Source organism: Myotis yumanensis, unplaced genomic scaffold, assembly GCF_028538775.1.
Source record: "Myotis yumanensis isolate MYYU_CA2020_CCGP unplaced genomic scaffold, mMyoYum1.0.hap1 SCAF_2, whole genome shotgun sequence".
Taxonomy (NCBI): domain Eukaryota; kingdom Metazoa; phylum Chordata; class Mammalia; order Chiroptera; family Vespertilionidae; genus Myotis; species Myotis yumanensis.
This window is the reverse complement of record NW_027223753.1, coordinates 68,663,579-68,685,194: the sequence shown is the minus strand read 5'-3', so window position 1 is coordinate 68,685,194 and position 21,616 is coordinate 68,663,579. Positions and strand designations below refer to the sequence as shown.

General features: G+C 40.7%; 1 protein-coding gene across 5 annotated transcripts in view; it reads right to left on the bottom strand.

Annotated features, from left to right (window-relative positions):
* Positions 1 to 11,016: 11,016 nt before the first annotated feature.
* The window catches only part of ZNF326 (zinc finger protein 326), a 45,029-nt gene continuing 34,429 nt past the window's right edge, over positions 11,017 to 21,616 (bottom strand). For all 5 annotated transcript variants that reach the window (XM_070405574.1, XM_070405575.1, XM_070405576.1 and 2 more), the window contains 2 exons: positions 19,124 to 19,219; positions 11,017 to 11,927 (listed from right to left, as the gene is read on the bottom strand). In XM_070405574.1, coding sequence (XP_070261675.1) covers positions 11,541 to 11,927; positions 19,124 to 19,219 — 483 coding nt within the window. In that variant the 3' untranslated portion in view covers positions 11,017 to 11,540. The remainder of the gene's footprint in view (positions 11,928 to 19,123; positions 19,220 to 21,616) is intronic.

The following is a 21,616-nucleotide window of genomic DNA, read 5'->3' as shown; positions in this document are numbered from 1 at the left end:
ATCTGTAAGACTCCTAGGGACAAGAATTGTGCCCCTTTTGTTCATAACTGCATCTTCCCCTCCTCGCATGGGTGTCTAGCACACAGTAAGCACTCAACATATATTAGGTGGATAAATAATGCATCATGAAAATGAAGTCTCACAAGCTTATAAAAATTAAACAGATGACACAAAGCAAAATAAAGTAGCTGGACACATCTGTTTTTTTAAACAAAGGTCTGTATTTAGAGACATATACTTCCCAGAGAAAAATAAGGGGTAACAGTCATTCTTCCAGTCAGCTCATTTTTTTGAGCCTCTTCCTTGTGCCATGCACTGTGTTGGCTGGAGACAGGAACAAAGAAAACAATATCCCTTCTGGAAAGTGAGGCCCAGAGCACAGAGTGAAGAGAGAAAGGTAGAGCATGGCTTATCTGTGTGTAGAGGAAGAGAGGGTCAAGGAAACCCAGGAATGCTTCCTAGAATTGCTGAATCTAAGGTGGCTTTAAAAAAAAAAAAAAATCCCAGTATCTCCAAACGGAACATTTAGAGTTCAAACCCCACACCCAACTACTTTGATCTAGACTGATGACTCTCAGTTGGGCAGAATTTTGCCTCCCAGGGGACATTCGTCAATGACTGTCATGACGGCGTGTGCCACTGGAATCTATTACGTAGAGAACTCAGATGTTGCCGAACATCCTCTAAGACACAGAAGAGGCCCCCACAACCAAGTCTCCAACCCAAATATTAACAGGCCAAGATGGAGAATCCCTGATCAAGAATGAGAGGAGAATTAGCAAGTACCATGCAAATAAAACACAAATACATCATTTAGTCAAAGTTTCTCTAATGCAATTAATGTGACAACAGAAATCATTTAATTAGCTGCTTCAAATGTAAGTCAATTAGGTACAAATAATAAATCAATTAGTTTTTTGTGATAAATGTGAGTACTCAAATCTCATGATATATACAATTCAAATATTTATATTAATCTGTCATATGACTAGCATTGCTTGATTAGAATTAGAACATGGCTCGATTAGAATCCCAAAATTAAGAATGTTATACTTAAAAAAGAAATCGTGGGTTCTTTTATAGCTTTCGGCTTCTAAGATGGAAAAGGCCTAGCCAATTCCTTCTGAGTTTAAAATTACATTACACAGTCATATGTTCAGCATCTTTTAGCTGGCTACGTTTGCTCCCTATGGGAAGTTTATGTCTTGTAAAAGGAGTTTCATGCAGAATACAAATCGGGGGTATTACATGAATATCTCTTGAGGACGCTGAGTTGTGCAAACAGCATCACTTTATCTGACGTAGTAGCTTTGGATTGGTCTGCCAGTTCACCCTGGAGTTGTCTGGAATTACAGATCAGGGACAAGGCTGTCATACCCCAGCTGCTGCAGAAAGCTACTGGAAGAAAGGGAGATTTATGAGTGTTTTGGTTATACTGAACCAAGCATACAGGAGCTATGCAACAGGGAGCCTGGTGGCTCTAAATTGTAGGCATTATGCAAAAGGATAATGCAGGCGTGGGTGTCGAGGGAGTCCTCCCGGAGCAATAGGACATCTTTACAAACTCTCTAAAGAATAAAGTTAACAGTTATTAAAGAACACCACCCTGCTGTTGCCAGCGCTGAACTTTCTATCACAGGAAGAGATGCAGGGGATTTTCAGGAAAACATCTGTCATTTAACAGTGACAGTGACCTCAGTGCTGACGAGCAATTCAAATCCCAGTTGAGGGGAGTTCTGTGAGTTCCGTAACTCTTTGTCGGGGCTGAGCTTGGAGTTCCAACATGAGCAGGTTATTAATATCCTCGTCAGTTGAGGATCGCCAACGCCAAAGGAAAAAGTTATTGGGAATAACTATAATTGGTTCTGTGAAGTGAGACATTTTTTATTTATTTCCTTTTGATTACCAAGTCGTGATTTTGTTCATTTTGACCAAAGTCCTGGGAAAACTTTATAGAGTAATGAGTAGCTGTAAGGTAATCTACAAAACAAGTTATGAAAGATCAAAAATAGGTTAAAATGAATTTGGAAAAAAAACCTAAATTTCTGTGTTAATTTCACATAAGGATTTCCCAAGCCAATACATCCTTTTCTCTTTTATTGCTAGTCAAAAATAAATAAATTAGCTGTGATATTCAGGTAACAGTAGGAAAACTAAAACAAATTCTGAGAGCCAAGTAAGCATTCAGGACAGTGCTAGGGGTTTACTCAGACTCATTTAATTTTTGTAGCAGTGTACAAGGACAGTAACATGATCTTCATTTTGTAGATGAAAAAACAGGCTTTTCTTCATTTAACGTTTTTCCCAAGAGGGACAAAACTAGAAAATGCTACATCTGGGATAGGGATAGGGAACAGCAGGGCAGCAAGATCTGCTGCCACAAGGAATTACATTTTTATTTGAGTCAGACACACGAATATTCAAATTCATCACTTGAAAGAGAAAGCATTAATACTCTGAGTTGATCGTCAGCTCCCCTGAGCTCCATGCCCACGTGTCCCTTTCCTGACTGGCTATCACCATCTCACTGTCCCACAGGCAATACCATTTCCACATGCCCCCAGAGAGATGCACCACCTTCACCAAAACTGGCTCCACTGCTGTTTCTCCTACTCAAGGATCAGTGCCAGCACCCACCTGGCTGCAAAGAAATGTCGTCTGGGAGGAAATCCACAGGAACTGTTAGCAGTGCTAATATCTGCTGGTGGGATTCTAGGTGTTTTTTATTTCATTCCTTATCCTATATTTTCCAGATCCTTTTAAAATATTTATAAACATGATGTATGATTATATCCTTATTGTTTAAAGACAAAAGTCAGAAAGATTAAAAAGGTCACCATTTTCCCAAGGCTATTTCCCTCCTCACTTGTAAACACTACGTCTTTCAGACTTTTTATTTTGTACTAGTGGCCCGGTGCATGGATTCATGCACATTGAAAGGAATTAGAAAGTGGCTGGCAGGGCGGGACTGGGCAAGATGGGCTGGACACACCCTGGAGCCAACCTCCCGTGGTCCCTCCCTGACCGGCCACACCTGGATGGCACCAGGGCTCAAAGGGAATCTTCGGAGTGAGCAGGGTCCCTCCAGCAGGTGGGGTCCCTCAGCCTGGCCTGCGGGGATAGGGCCAAAACTGGCAGTCCGACATCCCCCGAGGGTTCCTGGAGTGCAAGAGGGCCCTCTGCAAAGTTGCTGTCACTCAGCAGCTCCTGCATTGAGCATCTGCCCCCTGGTGGTCAGTGCACATCACACCTACCAACCGCTTAGCTTTTTATATATACTAGTAAACGTAAGTATATGGGGTGGGCAAAGTAGGTTTACAATTGTAATACAAACAAATAGTACAATAATTAATACTACAAGAATAAAGTGTTTTGCATATTCATAACTGTAAAGCTACTCTGCATTTATCGTATATATTTCTATACAAATAGTTTGGAATTTATTTAGTTACATATACATATATAATTTTCCTAAAAACTTTAAAACATACATTCTACTGTAAGTAGCCTTTTTCCTTTTCACAATATATCTTAGGATATTTTCATGTCAAAGCATAAAGATCTCTCTCATTCTCCCTAATGGCTAGAGCAGTGATGGCGAACCTATGACACACATGTCAGAGGTGACATGCGAACTCATTTTTTTGGTTGATTTTTCTTTGTTAAATGGCATTTAAATATATAAAATAAATATCAAAAATATAAGTCTTTTACTGTGGTTGCTAATATCAAAAAATTTCTATATGTGACACGGCACCAGAGTTAAGTTAGGGTTTTTCAAAATGCTGACACGCCAAGCTCAAAAGGTTCACCATCACTGGGCTAGAGTATTCAATTGTTATGACTATACATAATTTATTCCCCTTATGGCTGAATATTTAGGCTGATTCCAATTTCTCATTATTACAAATAATGCTGGGAAGACCATTCTTATAGATGCACCACCCTGTCTCAGCAATTCATAGACACTTCCCGCCTGCCCCCACATTTTACTACCTTTGGGTTGGAAAGCATCTTACAATTGATGGCACCTTACCATTGCTGTTGGCCACGGGGTATTCGTTGCGTAAAAATCGTTTTTTGACTTCTGGTAATAGTAAAAAAGCATTCGTCTCAATACATTTTAGATCAGATGAAATAAAGTATCTTTGCATTCATGTGTATTTCAGGCATTTGTGATTTCAGGCAAATGAATAGTTGTTTATAGGAGAGATCAGATAGTATGTGCATTTTAAATTTTGCTACTTACTTCCAAATTGCCCTCCAAATAAGATGAAACAATTTGTTCAGCCATTCACCATGTGGTAGAGGGCCTATTTTCCTCACCAAAAGTGGCTATTATAAATCTCTGAATATTGCCGAGACCGGTTTGGCTCAGTGGATAGAGCGTCAGCCTGCGGACTGAAGGGTCCCAGGTTCGATTCCGGTCAGTGGCATGTGCCTGGGTTATAGGCACATCCCCAGTGGGGGATGTGCGGGAGGCGGCTGATCGATGTTTCTCTCTCATCGATGTTTCTAACTCTCTGTCTCTCTCCCTTCCTCTCTGTGAAAAATCAATAAAATATATTTTTTTTAAAAAATAAATAAATAAATAAATCTCTGAATATTTATCATTGTAATAATTGATATGCTGAAGTTTTTTATTAACTTAATCTTTTGTGTCATATATACGTACTGCAAATGTCTCCTCCCCTCTCAACTTTGCTCAGGGTCTTTCACCCTGCAGTTGTTTCATGTTCCAAATGTGTCGCTATTTTTCCTTAGGTCTCATTTTTGGGGTTTATATCTTTTTTTAAATACATTTTTATTGATTTCAGAGAGGGAGAGGGAGATATAAACAGCAATGATGAGAGAGAATCACTGATCCCCTGCCTCCTGTGCGCCCCTACCAGGAACCGAGCCCATAACCCGGGCATGTGCCCTGACTGGGAATCAAACCATGACCTCCTGGTTCATAGGTTGATGTTCAACCACTGAGCCACGCCTTGGGTTTATATCTTGCTTAGGAAAACCTGCACCCCAACATTATGATTTTCCTACATTTTAGCACTTATGTACTTTGGTTTTTTTAACCGTTCTCTTTAATCCACTTGAAATGTATCTTTGTGTATAGTGTGGCATGGGCAGGTACCCCCAGTGTGGCTATTCTGTCTCCAATTCACTTCTTTACCCATCATTTAAAACTGTATCTTTATCATATACCATATATCTACATATTATTATTCTTTTCCTTTGTTGCATTGATTTTTTGATACAGTATTGTAGTTTTGTTTCTAGTAAGAAACATAGTCAAATTTTCCTCATTGTTCTTTTTAGTTTTTCTTGGTTACTTTGCATATGAATTTCTGAGTCACTTGAATGGCATATGTGGCTAATAGTACCCTAATATCCATTTCCCCCTTTCCTTTAATCCAGTGGTTCTCAACCTTCTGGCCCTTTAAAACAGTTCCTCATGTTGTGACCCCCAACCATAAAATTATTTTCGTTGCTACTTCATAACTGTAATTTTGCTACTGTTATGAATCGTAAATATCTGATATACAGGATGGTCTTAGGTGACCCCTGTGAAAGGGTCGTTCGACCGCCAAAGGGGTCGAGACCCACAGGTTGCATAGGACCCCTGCTTTTTAGCTGGAAACACGGGCATAGAGAATAAAAACAAATCCCAGCCTTCTTGGCAGGAGTGTTCGTGTTTTAAGCAATGGGATTAACATAGATACGTAGGTACAATTTCGGGCAACTGTTAAGGTGTGTGACCGTTATTCTCTTCCTGTCCACTGACCAGAAGAGACAGGCTCACTGGAGATCAAAGGTTTGGAAGCCAGGAGCATCCGTTTCTGATACCTGGAAGGGCACCACCAGCCCTAGATTGCCCTCCTGAATTTTTATGAGACACTTCAATCTTATGTAAGCTACTGTTATAACTTGCTCTCACAGACAACATTAATTCTAAGTAACAAAATCCCATTGGAATTGGAATTTATAAATTCATTTTAAGGTAATTGATGTCTGGACATAAGTTTTTATAAACAGGAACACAGGATATTTTAGCTATTTATTCAGGCGTTTTATACCCTTCATTAAAATGTAGGGGGGTTTTTTCCATAGGGATTTGTGCTTTCCCCACTCACTCTTAGCGAGCATATAGTTCTTTACGCAACAAATACCCCGTGGCCAACAGCAACGGTAAGGTGCCATCAATTGTAAAATGCTTTCCAACCCAAAGGTAGTAAAATGTGGGGGCAGGCGGAAAGTGTCTACGAATTGCTGAGAGCATATAGATTTTTATTGCAAATGGGAATTTTTAAGTCACATTTCTAATTGTCTGATACCAGTCTATAGAAAGCTGCAAACTTGTATGTTAAATTCTTAAACAAAAATACCTCTTATCAGAGCTAACAGTTTTCCAGTTGATTCTCTCAAATGTACTGCCTCCACAATCATACTGCCTAAAATAATGGCTGTGTTGTCTCCCTAATATTTCTATTTCTTTGGGTTAAGTGACTGTTGTATAGCCAACAGGCTTGCTCTGACTTGAATGTGGACATTTGCTGAACATTTTTGGTAGATATCCTTAGCCAAATTTCTATTCCTAGCCTGACAAAATTGAAATCTGAAATGTTAAATTTTAGAAAATGTTTTTCCAGCATCTATCAAGATTATCACATGATGTTTTTCTAATGTAAAAAGTTATAGTAATAGATTTCCAAGTGTACTGAGTTACATTGTGTTCTTTGAGCAAACCCTACTTTGTCATGACAATTCTTTTGGATTGTTTGCTAATGTTCTTTCAATGATTTACATTTGTTCCTGAGATATGTCTGTAGTTATCTTTGATGGACAGTATTTTAAAATAAGGGATATGCTAGCCTCAGAGACCAGATTGAGAGGTATTTCAGGTTTCTGTATAACCTGGAACAGCTTAATTAAAATAGTTCTCTGAAAATTTCATAAATTTTTATTTTGTTTAAACACAAGCATTCTAAGAACATGTTTTCTTTTATATACTGATTAGAGTTGTATTGGTGTATTGCTATCCACATGTTAATTTCTAGCTTATTAGTAACAGGATGCAGCCTGTATTACTGTGGTTTACATCATGGTCATTTTCATATCTGAAAAGAAATACTCTATTAAAGTTTGTTAATTGTATGATTCAAAACCAGTGTCCTCAATTTTGAACTCTTCGTCTGATAATTTCTGAAAGAGGTATGTTCAAATATTGAGCTCTGATTGCAAATGTGTGCCTTTCTTCTTGTTCACATTTTCATTAGTTTGGTGTCATATTATGTAGTTTTGAGTTAATTTCTGAGTCCGCCATGTGTCTGAATTGCTAAAATGCCTTTATTTTGTGCCCTCACTCTTAAAATTAGTTTGACTCAACATAATTCCAAATTCAAAACAATTTTCGCTCATAACTTTAAAAATAGTATCTTCTAGCATCCCACTGTACCGATGATAAGTCTAAGATCATTGTCACTCTTCCCCTTATAAGCAAATTGCTTTTTAGACATTTTAAGATTTTTCTCTTTATCCTGGGTTTACAGAAACTTCGTCAGAATTTATCTTTAAGTGTATGTCTCCTTTTTTATTTTTCCTCAGTACTCAAGCCTTTTAATATGTCAGTCTTTCATCAGAATAATTTTGTCCCTATTATTTAATTTATTTTCTCCACTTTTTTGTGTGTTCTCATCTTCTGGAACTCATATATACACAAACAATACATTCACTCATTCCTCAAAAATATTTATTGAGCACCATGCACCTGACATATGTAGGTCTCCAATGGTGAATTCGCTATACATGTGGTTCCTAAACTGAAGTTTCATTTTAAATGGATGGCATTTACCTGGATCTTCTGTCTTTTAAATTTTCTCATACTTTCGGTTTGGCCTTATATTCTAAGATTCTGAAAGTATCCCGCAGCTCAAAATGCTAAGTCAGTAATTTTGTTTTTGGACATGTTTTATTCAACAATTGGCCTAAAGTATTTTTATTTTATCAACTATTTTTTTTTATTACCAAGATATGAACACAGTAACCTGTAAAATCTCTTTGAAGATATGGTTTATACTATATGAGGATTACATGTAAAACTAATTATTGTAATTATGACTAATTATTATTACATATAATACTAATTATCCTTACTCGAAAAGTTCTCTTTTTTTCCTGCCTTGTTTCCCAGGAGTTATTTAAGTTCACTGCCTATCTTCATGTGGCTCTTTTCCTTAATGTTTGTTGCTTCTGGGTTGCCTGTCTCTATTGGTAAATGAGAACCTTAGGGATCAGCAAACTTTTTCTGTAAAGGGCCAGTTAGTATCTTAGGCTTTGATGTGCACATTAGGAATCTGTCACATATTCTTTTGTTTTTTACAACCCTTTAAAAATATAAAATCCGTACAAAAACAGGCAGTGGGAAGTACGCAGATGGTAGTCAGCCAATTACTAGCTTTTTCAATACTGTTTCCTGAGTTCCCTAGCAGATTTTGATCACAAGGACCATCATTTTAAGTGTACGAGGAAAGAGGGAAGAGCAGTCAGTATGAAAAATGGGAACTAGACAGCCACCAGGTTTTTCTTTGCCTGCTCTCCAAGCATTAGGAATCGAAGCTCCTTACAGTACCCACAAGACACCTGCGGCATTGCCACACTTCGATGGCCCCCATACATGCTTTGGGAAACTACTATGTCAGGAGTCTCACTCTATTTGGCAAACAACAAGCTGTGTTATGGCTTTAGCTTAGAGGAATACTATGAACCAACAACTCCGAGCCAGGGACTGACATAATTATTCAGTCCTTAAAATGTAGCTTATCAAACTGCAGCCACCACTCTCATAGCTCCTCTAAAATGGAAAAAATTCCTTAATTTCAGCTGCTTGTGCCTGTGGTCCTCTCTGTTTGACTAAGATCTGGTTCCTTGGTTTATATCTTCTAGAAATGCCTCACAGCACCCTTGTTGTCTTTCTACTGTGGTTAAGAATTTGCCTTCATTGCTATAATTTTCTCATTGTATGTCTTCTGTGATTTTAACAGAACTTTAGATTCATGGCTTGAATCCAGTATGCCTTTCTGATCTAGAACTCGCCACAATCCTCACTAAGCCCCTGTAGTTCCCTTCCACACTCCGTCATCAGGAGGCCATCTCCTGTCACCATCAACACTACCTCACCCGACCACTAATATACAACCTTTTTAGAAAAAAATTTAAACAAAAACCAGAAAAACCAGAAGAAAGGGAAATGAAATTGGAGAGACTAGTATGACACTTTCTAGAAAGGCCTTAAAGAGTGCAGCGCAGACTGAATCCACCACTGCCAAGACTGCCCTCCAGCCGTGCAGGCTCCCTGACTGCACACCAAACAAAGACCCACTAACAGACCCAGCTACAGGGCTGTAACTCTCAAAGACAAACTGCAGATTTATGACATGAACTGTAACTGCCACATGGACCAAAGCACTGTCAGCATGACTACATGCCATCTTATGTCCATCAGCAGAACTACGATGAATATCAAACTGTAATCAAAAGTTTTGTCATTAAGGCCTCTGAATGTGCACTCAAAAAATGGTTAAAGGGGTAAATTTCACATATCCATAAAAAGTCCGTATTCAAAATAAAAATCTGGTAAGCAAAGCAAATGTTAAATAATGTAAATCTGATAATAACGAGATAACCTTTACAGTAACAATAATCTTGTCAATAAAAACAGAATTCTCAAATACATTTGAACATGCACTACCATCATGTGTCTTTGTAGTTTTTTCTGTATGTCCATGGCTTTGGTATACACATTTCTGTAGATATTTTCAGTTATTCTACCTCATTATTAAAAAGGATTAGAGGTTTTTAAGTGATTATATTATACTATTATAAATCACAGTAGATATGAAATATAAATAAGTATATTTTATAATAATGTGATTATATATATATATATAGTCATGTTATAGTCAAACCCTGGAAACTAGAAACCACTGTCTCCTGACGCAAGATGTAAATTCGTATGTTTAAGGGGACAGGCAGTTAATACAAATAAGACGGAGATGCCCTGGTTGCGGGCTCCACCCCCAATAGGGAGCATGCATGAGGCAGCCAATCGATGCTTCACATCAATGATTCTGTGTCTCCCTTTCTCAAATCAATAAAAACTTATAAAAAAACTTTTTAAATCTATTTAAAAGCTTTAACTGTATGCAAAGAGAGAAATTATCTGTGAAATTCTACAAATGTCCAATTATCCATTTAATGCCTTGAAATTAGTTAATCCACCCATGTCTTGATCCATTCGGTGCCTCAAATTTTGAGAAGCTAATTTCCTTGAAAGAGAGCCCCTCTCAAAAGATGCCAGAGTAAAGATCCAAAGAGAGAGTACTGTTTTTCAGTGATATAAATGGTCACTTGAAAACAGATCACCTATCAATCTCATCTTCTCTTTTAGAGTATACTAGAGGCCTGATGCATGAAATTCGTGCAAGGGGCTCGGCCCTCACGACCTGGCTTCATCCAGAAGTCATCTGGAAGGTCATTCGGCTGTCCGGTCTAATTAGCATATTACCCTTTTATTATTAGAGTATATAAGCATATGGCTTACAAAAAGTAAAAAGAGGAGAGAAATATTCAAAAGAAATAATTCTTTTCTTTAAAAAGTGATAGTTTGCTTCTTGGTTCTTCAACCAAATACTGACATTACAAAATAACTAACACAATTATAAAAAATTACTTGTATGCAAATGTATTTTCAAAAAAATTTCAAGATTTGACACAGGCACCAAGAAATGAAATTAATTAAAGCAAGTATAAATAGGTAAGTTATGGACTGACCTCTACTTGAAATATTAGAAAATATTTAGTAATACATTTTAAAATATGATTGAGGTAAATTTTTTCTATAATTCAAGTCTTCTCAATCATCTTAAAATACCTGTGAGCTGAACTCATGGATTAGGCAAATCCTGATTTTAAATATTCATCTAATTGCTGAACTGTTTCATGTAAAATTGCTAATCCAGGTAGAGTTTTTGTAAAAAACATTTTATTACTACAAAGGGAAACATGGTCACAAAAAGCCTTGAAGCGTATCTTAACGCAAATTACTATTCAATGTTCAATGCAGTAAAAAAATACACAGAGCACAAAATACTTGCCCAATAATCTCTTCCAGGGTAAGTATTCAAAACATTAATGCACACTTGAATATATACTCCCAAGAGCAGCATTTAAGTTCAAATGATTAGAATAGATATACTAACAATACATATCTGTTATCCTAACACCAATAAAGTAATAAAAATTAAGCTTACAAATTATACAAACAATTTATTGAATCTAAGTTGGGTAACTATAAAAACTAAACTAATACCTTCATTTTATTTAAACAAATGCCAAACATTTAAAAATTATATAAAATAAAAATTTAATGTGTGGAATGCATGCAACATGGGTGTTAACTCTCTTATTTTAAACTATTAAAATTCTTACCCTTTTCCACATTAGGACAGAAATTTAAAGCTTCTTTTATATCTAATACCTTATATTTAATTTTGTTCTGGTTGGTCAGCAGGAAGGCTTACATGCTCTTCCTTTGCTGCTTCTTCCTCTCCTTCCCCCACTCCCGTTCCTTCCCCCACTCCCGTTCCTTCCCCCGTCCCCTCTATGTCCCCCACTCCCTCTATTCCTTCACCTTCTCCTGCTTCCTCTACCCCCACCACTTCCTCTGCTTCCCCTACACGCTCTGCCTCCTCTACACCCTCTACTTCCTCTACTCCCTCCACTTCCCCTACTCCCTCCACTTCCCCCACTTCCTCCTCTTCTTCCTCTTCTTCCTCCTCTTCAATATGTTCACCAATCTTTTCTTCCTCCTCTTCATCTCCTTCTATTTGCTGATCTTGAGAATGATCTTGAATTTTAAAAGGATTCTCACCCTAAAAACATAAGAAATAGCTTTTAAAATCAGCACATTTTATATCAGTGAAATTTTTATATGCTCTATCATCAAAATATTTTCAAAGCTTTTTATTTTAACACTAGAGGCCCAGTGCACAAATTCGGGCATGGGTGGGGTCTGGCCAGCCTGGCCCCAATCGGGATGGATCGGGGCTAGGCCTGTCGGGAGGAGGAGACAGCAGGAGGTTGGCTGGCCAGCCCGCCCCAATCAGGCCTGATCAGGGCTGACTAGCCGTGGGGAGGGGCCATGGCAATTGGCCAGTGGGCCCCACTCCCGATTGGGTGAGGGGGCCAATTGGGGGCCAGCGGCCTGGGGAAGGGGCCATGGGTGGTTGGCCGCCAGCCAGCCCTGCTGATCAGAGCTGGGGAGCCGGTCATGGGCGGAGCTAGTTGGGCGGAGCAGCCACGGGCTGATCAGGGTGGTGGGGGCCCATCGGGGGTGGGGCCGACTGGGGGGAGAGGCCGCAGGTGGTTGGTTGCCAGTCCTGCCCCTGATTGGCATGGTGGGGGCCCATCTGGGGTGGGGCTGGCCAGGGGGAGGGGCTGCAAGAGGTTGGCTGGCCAACCCCGGCCCCTATTGGGGTGGGAAGGTGATCAGGGGCAGGGCCAGCCGGGGGGGAAGGGCCATTGAGGGGTTGGCTGGCTACCCCGCCCTCAATCGGGGTGGAAGAGGCAGATCAGGGGTGGGGCCAGCCGGGGGGAGGGGCCACGGGAGGTTGGCCAATTGGGCCCCGCCCCCACCCCCCCATTGACCAGTTTGCTGGCCACAGTGAGCATCATAGCGACTGGTCATTCTGGTTGTTCCGGTCACTGGCTTTTCATATATACAGATAGAAGATAGATGACAAATCCACTAAATATCTGTTGAGTACCTATTCATGCCAAAGTGAGTATATCCATTACTGAATTCATTACTTTATACTCATAAACTGGAAGGCTTAAAGGCCCTATTGTTTTAACTGAATTTCTAAAATTTTGTATGTGTGTAGAACAAAGACAAATATATGGGTTTTTGTAGAAACTAAGTAGATAAAGTAAAATATCTAACTTCTGCCCTAGTTGATTTGGCTCAGTGGATAGAGCATTGGCCTGCATACTGAAGGGTTATGAGTTCAATTCTGGTCAAGGACGCCTAGGTTATGGGCTCATCCCCAGTAAGGGGTGCACAGAAGGCAGCCGATCAATTATTCTCTCTCATCTCTCCCTCTATCTCTCTGTCCCTTGCCCTCATCCTTCCTCTCTGAAATCAATAAAAATATTTTTAAAAGTTATTTGTCTTCTACTTAATTATACTAGTAGTCAATGTACTGCTGTTACAGAGTATCTTTAAAAACTCAAATGAGCCTGATTGATGCTCAGTTGGTTGAGCATCATCCCATGCACCAAGAGTTACCAGTTCAGTTCCCAATCAAGACATATACCTAGTTTGTGGACTTGACCCCCAGTAGGGGGAGTGCAGGAGGCAGCAAATCAATGTTTCTCATTAATGTTTCTATCTCTCTCCCTCTAAAAATATGAATAAAAACGTATTTAAAAAGAATGCAATAAGTTTATATAGCTTAAAATATTTTTAAAAATGCAAATGAAAATAATGTACCTAATTTTTCTTTAAAAAAAGACAAATATTTAATGCACTAAATATTCATAAATACAACTGTACTTTAATATTTTTATTTAAATAACGGATGCATCGGTTTGTGTGGCTCAATTAGCTGAATATTGCCCCATGTACCAAAGGTCTCTTGTTTGATTCCTGGTCAGGAACATGCCCAGGTTGTGAGCTCCATCCCCAGTAGGGGGCGAGCAGGGGACAGCTAATGGATGTGTCTCTCTCCCTTCCTATACCTTTCTCTCTCTTTCTAAAATCAATTAAATAAATACTTGAATTATGTATCTGAATTAAGTCTCAAAAATTGGACCACATAAGAAGGCTATGTTAATATAGCAGGAATGAAGAGGCAATAAAGGTTTTTATAAGACTAGTGATACACTTTAAGATAAACCAGGTAGGAATGTGCAGGACAAGCTGGAGCAGCAAGAAAAGAAATACTAGTGAGAAGGCTACTCTAATAGCCCAGGAAAGGGAAGTATAAAATATGTTGTGGCACCAGTAACAATAGTTAAAATAGGATGAGGAAAGGAGAAGAAGCAGGTATATGCTACATATAATTAGAATTTCAGGTGTCTAAATGACTGACAGGCAGCTATAAATTTGCAACTCAGAAGAGGGCTCAAAGTAATATGTTTAGATTTGTGAATTTCTTGCACAGAGTAAGTGGTGAAGTCAAGGTTTTAAATGGGACAAATACAGGGGTGGTCTGGGGGAGAAAGTGGAAAAAAGCTCCAAGAATAAAACCCTTTGAAAATGCCTATACTTGGGGGTAGAAGTTAGAAAAAGAACACTGAATGTAAGAGGAAACCCAGGACAGCAAAATATTTGCCAAAACAAAGTTTCAAGAATAAGTAAGTGATAGATCAGCAGTGTTAAGTAATGCAAGCAAGTAACACTAAACAGAATGGGAAAAGGTCAATAGAGTTGATAACTATTAATGCTCTGTGAGGGATTTATTTTATTATCCCCTTATTTGATAAGTTTAAAATAATAAAGAATAAACCATTAAAATGTTTTATTTGAAAATTAGGTCACTGGTCATCTTAGAGCAGTTTCAAAAGGATGACATAAGTGAAAGTTCTACCCAAGAATTGCCCAAGAAGTGATAGTCACAATTTTCCACAAAGCTCTCAAAAGAAAAGGCTCAGGTCTAACACTCCCAAATTTTAATTTAGTCAAGTAGTGGAACTCTTGCCAAAACCACAAATTCCTGATTCAATTTCAAATCTCCTGAGTCAAAATTCCCAGGGAAGAAGTCTGGTAATCTGCATATTTAAGAAGCATTTCAGAGATAATTTATCAGAGGTATTTAGAATGCCCTAATATTAAAAGTCTTAAAAAGGGCATAGGCAGATTTTTATTTGATTTGAGCCTAATAGGTGATTCTAATTACACATCTCCAATTGAAAACTACTGGGTTAAAGAATGAATAATATAGAGGAAGTAAAGAGCACAATGCAGGGTAAACTACCTTTTCACGTATGACCAGAGACTAGGAAAAGTTAAGTCATTTTTAGTGTAGGGATCTCATAAGCATGTCTGTTTGGGTAAGATAATAAAATAAAGAGAAGTCAGATGCAGGTAAGGAAAGAGATAACCAATGAAACAAGAACACACATGAAGGGTAAAGAAGTGTCTTTTCCCTCACAGATAACAAAAAAGGTGAGGGAAAGATTAATCTAAGGCAGAGGAGAGAACTATAGAGTCCGCATCAAATGGTCTCAATCACCCTAAAAGAAGAAAGAAATAAGAAAAAAGGAAGTGAGGGGAGTAAGGATGAAATCTGGCTATGTGAAGAGTAGAACAGTTTTGAAGCAGTCACTATGGGAAACATATTACATTGGTAGGTAATAACTAAAATTATTGTGAACTACAGTAAAAATGTGGCAAACAATTCCATGATATTTTTAGCAAGACAGACAGTTAATAAAGCTAACCATAGATGGCACCGTGCTGGTGACTGGTAAGAGGCAGAAGAACAGATGAGCAGGGGGTTTAACAATGGCAGCACTGCATTACTGTAAAAGCTGACCGTGTGTCCAGGCCAGGGAGTGAAGAAAACAAGATGACACAATTGGAGAACTGAAAGAAACTGATGAACTGATATCTTCATGGGGTAAAGATTAAAAAGGGTATTTTATCAGACTGAGAGCACTTGGAAGTAAGACTTTTAAACCATGACCAGAGCTGACTACAAACAGAGCATATTCTGGGGAATGACAAAAGGAAATAGAAATGCAGAACAAAGGGAAAATCATTGAGCAATGTGACATCAGTGCTTCTTGAATTTTAATGCAAATGAATCAACTGAAATCTTGTTAAAATGAAGATTCTTATTCAATAGGCCTGGACATTAACTGAAAATAAAACTGCATTTCTAATGAGCTCCAAGGTAACGCCAATACTGCTGGTACATGAATCACATTCAGAGTAAAGGATCTTGAGTTCTCCTCAGTTCAGGTACTTTCTCCAAAATAGGTCCATGAGCAAGACACCCCACCTGTGATGTCTCTTTTTCCATGAACTGACTCTAAAGTGCAGCTTGAAAACCCTATGTAGAAATTCTAATTTGTATTCTCTCTTTAAAAATTATTTTCATACATCAATAGAAGCCATTAACTTCTCAAGAGTGTATGATATAGCAAGAATAAAAATCTAATTTTTCCTAATGTAGCTCCTATCTTTTTGATGCCGTATGTCCCAAAAACTTGGATTTCAATTAGTGCTACATTCGCTTTTTAAAAGTGGTGTCAAAAATGTAGTAAAGCCCAGACCGGATAATTTAGTTGGTTAGAGCATCGTCCTGAAACACCAAGGTTGCTGGTTTGATCCCTGGTCAGGGTACATACTAGAATCAACTAATGAATGTATAAATAAGTGGAACAACAAAATTGATGTTTCTCTCTTTCTCTAAAAAAAATAATCAATAAAAATAAAAGAATGTAGTGAACAATGACAAATATGGTTAACAAATCTGAAAATAAGCCCGTAAGGGATAAACCAAAAGAACTGAGATTTATTCAACTTGGAAGGCACTTAGTTGAAGGTTAACTTAATGGTTTATTAAGCATTGTAAACCTTGAGAAAAAAAAAACTACCAAGAAAGGCTTCTGGTGGCTAACTGAGCTCAAATTAAAAAAAAAAAAAGCAGAGCCTAGCAGCCATTTCTACACAGGGACATCTCATGCAAACTGCACTTTGAGAAGCCTGCACTAAATTGCCTGCACACACTGCTCCTGCCACCTGTGCCAGCCCTTACAAAGGAGTTCCTGGAGTCTTATTTCAACCAACAGGACTGAGGCTTTCCCTATCCAATTGAAGCTGTGCAGATCTATTATGATCAATCAGAACAGTGCCTTTGGGACCAATCAAACTGTGAGGATTTGGAGTCCTCATTTGCATGAAGATGGACAAATCAGGGACCAGAGGCAAAAACTTCTGTCCATATTAGCCAGCTCCTTTGGCTCTAAGAGAGCACTTCCCCTTTCCATCTAAGAATGAATATACTGTGTCTCCCTGGCTGAGCTGAAATACCAAAGATGTCTCACTGGAGTGGAGCAGAGCAGACCTGTGCAGGCCAGAGCAGACTGGCATAGGACAGAGTAGACAAACAGGAGGAGAACAGAGCTGCCTCGGAGAGAAGAACCTACACCCTGGCTGCCTCACAGCCCTGAGATTTTCACAGCCATCTGCATTACAATTAAGCTGTTTTGCATTGAATAAAGTTTCCTTCTTCACCACACAACAAACTGGAGGAGATACCTGTTGGCATTGAATTGGAGCCAACTACCATTAGTTGTGGTTAATCACCACAACAGCCAAAATAAACAAACTTCTTTAATTTATCAAGATTTAGTTACTAATGTAAATAAGAAACTTTTGTAATTCTTCAACATAACAACTCTTTCAGTGTAGGACAGTGGTCAGCAAACTGCAGCTCGGCAAACCGCGGCTTGCGAGCCACATGTGGCTCTTTGGCTCGAGTGTGGCTCTTCCACAAAATACCAACTTCTGCGCATGGGCCACAAAGTTTCAATCGCACTGTACGTGCACGCCCGCACATGGTATTTTGTGGAAGAGCCACACTCAAGGGGCCAAAGAGCCGCATGTGGCTCGAGAGCTGCAGTTTGCCGACCACAGGTGTAGGATAACTTTCAAATAAAGTATCTATATATATAAAAGCCTAAGCAAACTTTACGACAGAACAACCAGTCGCTATGATGCGCACTGACCACTAGGGGGCAGATGCTCAAAGCAGGAGCTGCCCCCTGGTGGTCAGTGCGTTCCCACAACCAACCTCCTACAGTCCCTCCCCCCACCCCGGCTGGTCAACCTCCCACGGTCCTCCTGACAGCCAAACAACCTCCTGTGGTCCCTCCTCCCCACCACAGCCAACCTCCTGTGCTGCATGAATTTGTGCACTGGGCCTCTAGTTATTTTATAAAAACTCAAAAACTAGCCCTGGCCAGTGATTCTCAGTGGTTGGAGCATTGGCCTGTGCATGGAAGGTTTCAGGTTCAATTCCTGGTCAAGGGCACATACCTGGTTTGCAGGTTTGATCCCCTGCCTACTGGGGTGCATGCAGGGGACAACCAAACTTTGTGACATATCGATGTTTCTCTCTCTTTTTCTTTCTCTCTCTCTCCCCACTCCCCCCTTCCACTCTTTCTAAAAAAAATCAATGGAAAAAATATTCTCTGGTAAGGATTAACAAAACAAAACAAAAAAAAACCTCAAAAACTAAAATCTAATATCTATTTCTATTATTTCCTGAATAAATAAGTTACTGTTTGTACTATAAGTGTCCATAATATGTAAAGGATTTTATGTAATGAAAAGATTCCTCAGTACTATAGGGCAAAAACTGTTTGAGAAGCAGTGGGCCAGGTATAACTAATTGTTCACATATGAGTTTCCTGACATTAGGGTCAAATCTTTCTCCTGGCCTCCTGATTCCATAAGGGAGGTTTTTCTGAAGCAGCACAGCTTATCTCCTGCTTCCCCTCCAGCTTCATCCAAGGAAGAGAAATGACTTATCCAACTATACTTGGAAGAAGAAACTGGACATGCACAACTCAATCCCTTCTGGGTCTCTTCTTTTGGGTCTTCCTAGCAATAGAAAGGATGCATTCTAGTCTGTTCTATGTCACATGGTAAACTAGGGGAAAGCTGTTGCTATCCACCTAAGCCAGTAACAGAGGTTGGTGGACATAAGCCTATGTAATTTACCAATGAAATGTTAGAAGGTTCACATAACTACCTATCTAAAACATATTCAAGTCATCCTTTTGCTAAAAATCAAGAATAAAGCTGACATTGTGATATTCTATCAGACTCCTGTGCATTTCTCTAGGAAAGGGTTAAAGGAAAAATGGCTTATGGCTCTCTCCCGCCAAAAACCCCAACAATTAGGAAAAACAGATGTTTTACATGAATGCAAGGTATTAAGAACAACTCTTCCTAATGTTGTGCTATATTTAAGTATCATAAAGAGTTACTATCACCATTTAATTATTACAATACTACAATATAACCTAAAGAGCTGATACCCTAACATCTTACCTTGACAAAACGTTCATATCGCGCCTTCACTATTGGATTATTCAAAATGCTTGTAGCAGTCAAGACACTCTCTCTTTTTATTTGTTCCTTATAAACCTATAAAAAATAGAATACACTTAAGTACTTGAAAGCCATGTCATAAAAAAATATTTCCGTATTAAAATAACACTTGTATGCTCAAATTGTTAGATTGAAATGATTTACTTTCTGACAATTAAGTTATAAAGCAGCAACAGTTACTGTGACCACATGTAAATATTCTATGAATTAAAACAATGAAGATTCAATGAGCAGATCAGCTTCAACAACACAAACCCAGTCACCATATAGTTTAAGTTTAGGTATTCTAAAAAGTTGCTTTCCCTCCTTTCTATTCTACCTCCACCTAGCTCAGTGCCAACTACTGCAACTATTCATTCTCATGCTAGAGAAAGAAAGAATAAGTTTTGAGCTAGAGTAATTAGTCTACCTCTGGGCTATAACTATCAAAAGACTATCCAATCCTATCATCTACACTAATAAAAGAGAAACATGGTAATTAGCGTATGACCGCTACCCTTCCCATTGGCTAATCAGCATATCCTTATGCAAATTAACTGTCAGCCAAGATGGCGGCCGGCAGCCAGGCAGCTGGAAGCGAACATGAGGCTTGCTTGCTGCAGTGACTGCAGACTGCAACGTTCCCCACCTGACTTGCCAGCGTCTGAGCTGGCACTTTGAAACATTCTAACAAATATAGGCCGGGATCTCAGAGCTGGAGTTATACATTGTTTCGATTATAGAACGCAATCAGCAGCGGAAGCCTCAGAGCTAGAGCCAGAGCTAAAGCTGGCCCAGAATAAAAAAAAGAAAAAAAGGAGCCGTTGGGAGCTTCAATCAACAACCGCCAGCCTGAAAGCAGCCCTCAGCCCCTCACCCAGACTGGCCAGGCACCCCAGTGGGGACTCCCACCCTGAAGGGTGTGTGACCAGCTGAAAAAAGCCATCATCTCCTCATCCAGGCTGGCCAGGCACCCCAGTGGGGACCCCCACCCTGATCCAGGACACCCTTCAGGGCAAACCAGCCGGCCCCCACCCATGCACCGGGCCTCTATTCTGTGTAGTAAAAGGGTAATATGCCTCCCAGCACCAGGATCAGCGGAGCAACGAGGCCTCCTGGCACCGGATCAGCATGACAGGTGGCAGCACCCAAACCCCCTGATCAGCCCTGCTCTGTGTGTGACAGGGTGCGGTGCCCCAACCCCCCCCGCCCCACCACCACCACCACCACAGGCCCTGCTCTGTGTGTGACAGGGTAGAGACATAACCTCCCCATCGGCCCTGCCCTGAGTGTGACAGTGGCGGCGCCCCAACCCCCTGATCCGCCCTGCTCTGTGTGTGACAGGGGGCGGTGCCCTATCTCCCTACCGGCCCTACTCTGTGCGTGACAGGGGGGAGCTCCCCAACCCCCTGATGGGCCCTGCTCTGTGCGTGACAGGGTAGAGCCATAACCTCCCCATCGGCCCTGCCCTGAGTGTGACAGTGGCGGTGCCCCAACCCCCTGATCCGCCCTGCTCTGTGGGTGATAGAGGGCGGTGCCCTAACTCCCCTATCGGCCCTACTCTGTGCGTGACAGGGGGGAGGTCCCCAACCCCCTGATGGGCCCTGTTCTGTGCGTGACAGGGGGGAGCTCCTCAACCCCCTGATCGGCCCTGCTCTGTGCATGACAGGGTACGGAGCCCAACCCCCCTGATGGTCCCTGCTCTGTGCATGACAGGGGGCAGCGCCCCAACCCCCTGATTGGCCCTGCTCTGTGCGTGACAGGGGGTGGAACCGCAACCTCCCCATCGACCCTGCCTTGAGTGTGACAGGGGGCGGTGCCCCAACCCCCCAATCAGCCATACCCTGAGCGTGACTGAGGGTGGCATCGCAACCTGCCGATCCACCCTGCTCTGTGCATGACAGGAGGCGGCGCCCCAACTCCCCAATCAGCCCTGCTCTGAGCCCGACCAGGGGCTGCACCTAGGGATTGGGCCTGCCCTCTGCCACCGGGAGCAGGCCTAAGCCAGCAGGTTGTTATCTCCTGAGGGGTCCCAGACTGCGAGAGGGCACAGGCCGGGCTGAGAGGCCCCCCCTCCCACCCCCCCCAAGTGCACAAATTTTTGTGCACCGGGCCTCTACTCTACACTAACAAAAGAGAAACATGGTAATTAGCGTACGACCGCTACCCTTCCCATTGGCTAATCAGCATATCCTTATGCAAATTAACTGTCAGCCAAGATGGCGGCCGGCAGCCAGGCAGCTGGAAGGGAACATGAGGCTTGCTTGCTCCAGTGACTGCAGACTGCAACGTTCCCCCCCTGACTTGCCGGATTCTGAGCTACAACTCTAAGCAACTATGTACTATGTTGCAAAGAAGAAGCTAAAAAAAAACCCAGAAACTGGCTTTCAGTCAGCCCCAGACCTCAACTTTGTATCGCTGTTTTCAGCAGCGAGGCCTCAGAGCTAAAGCTGG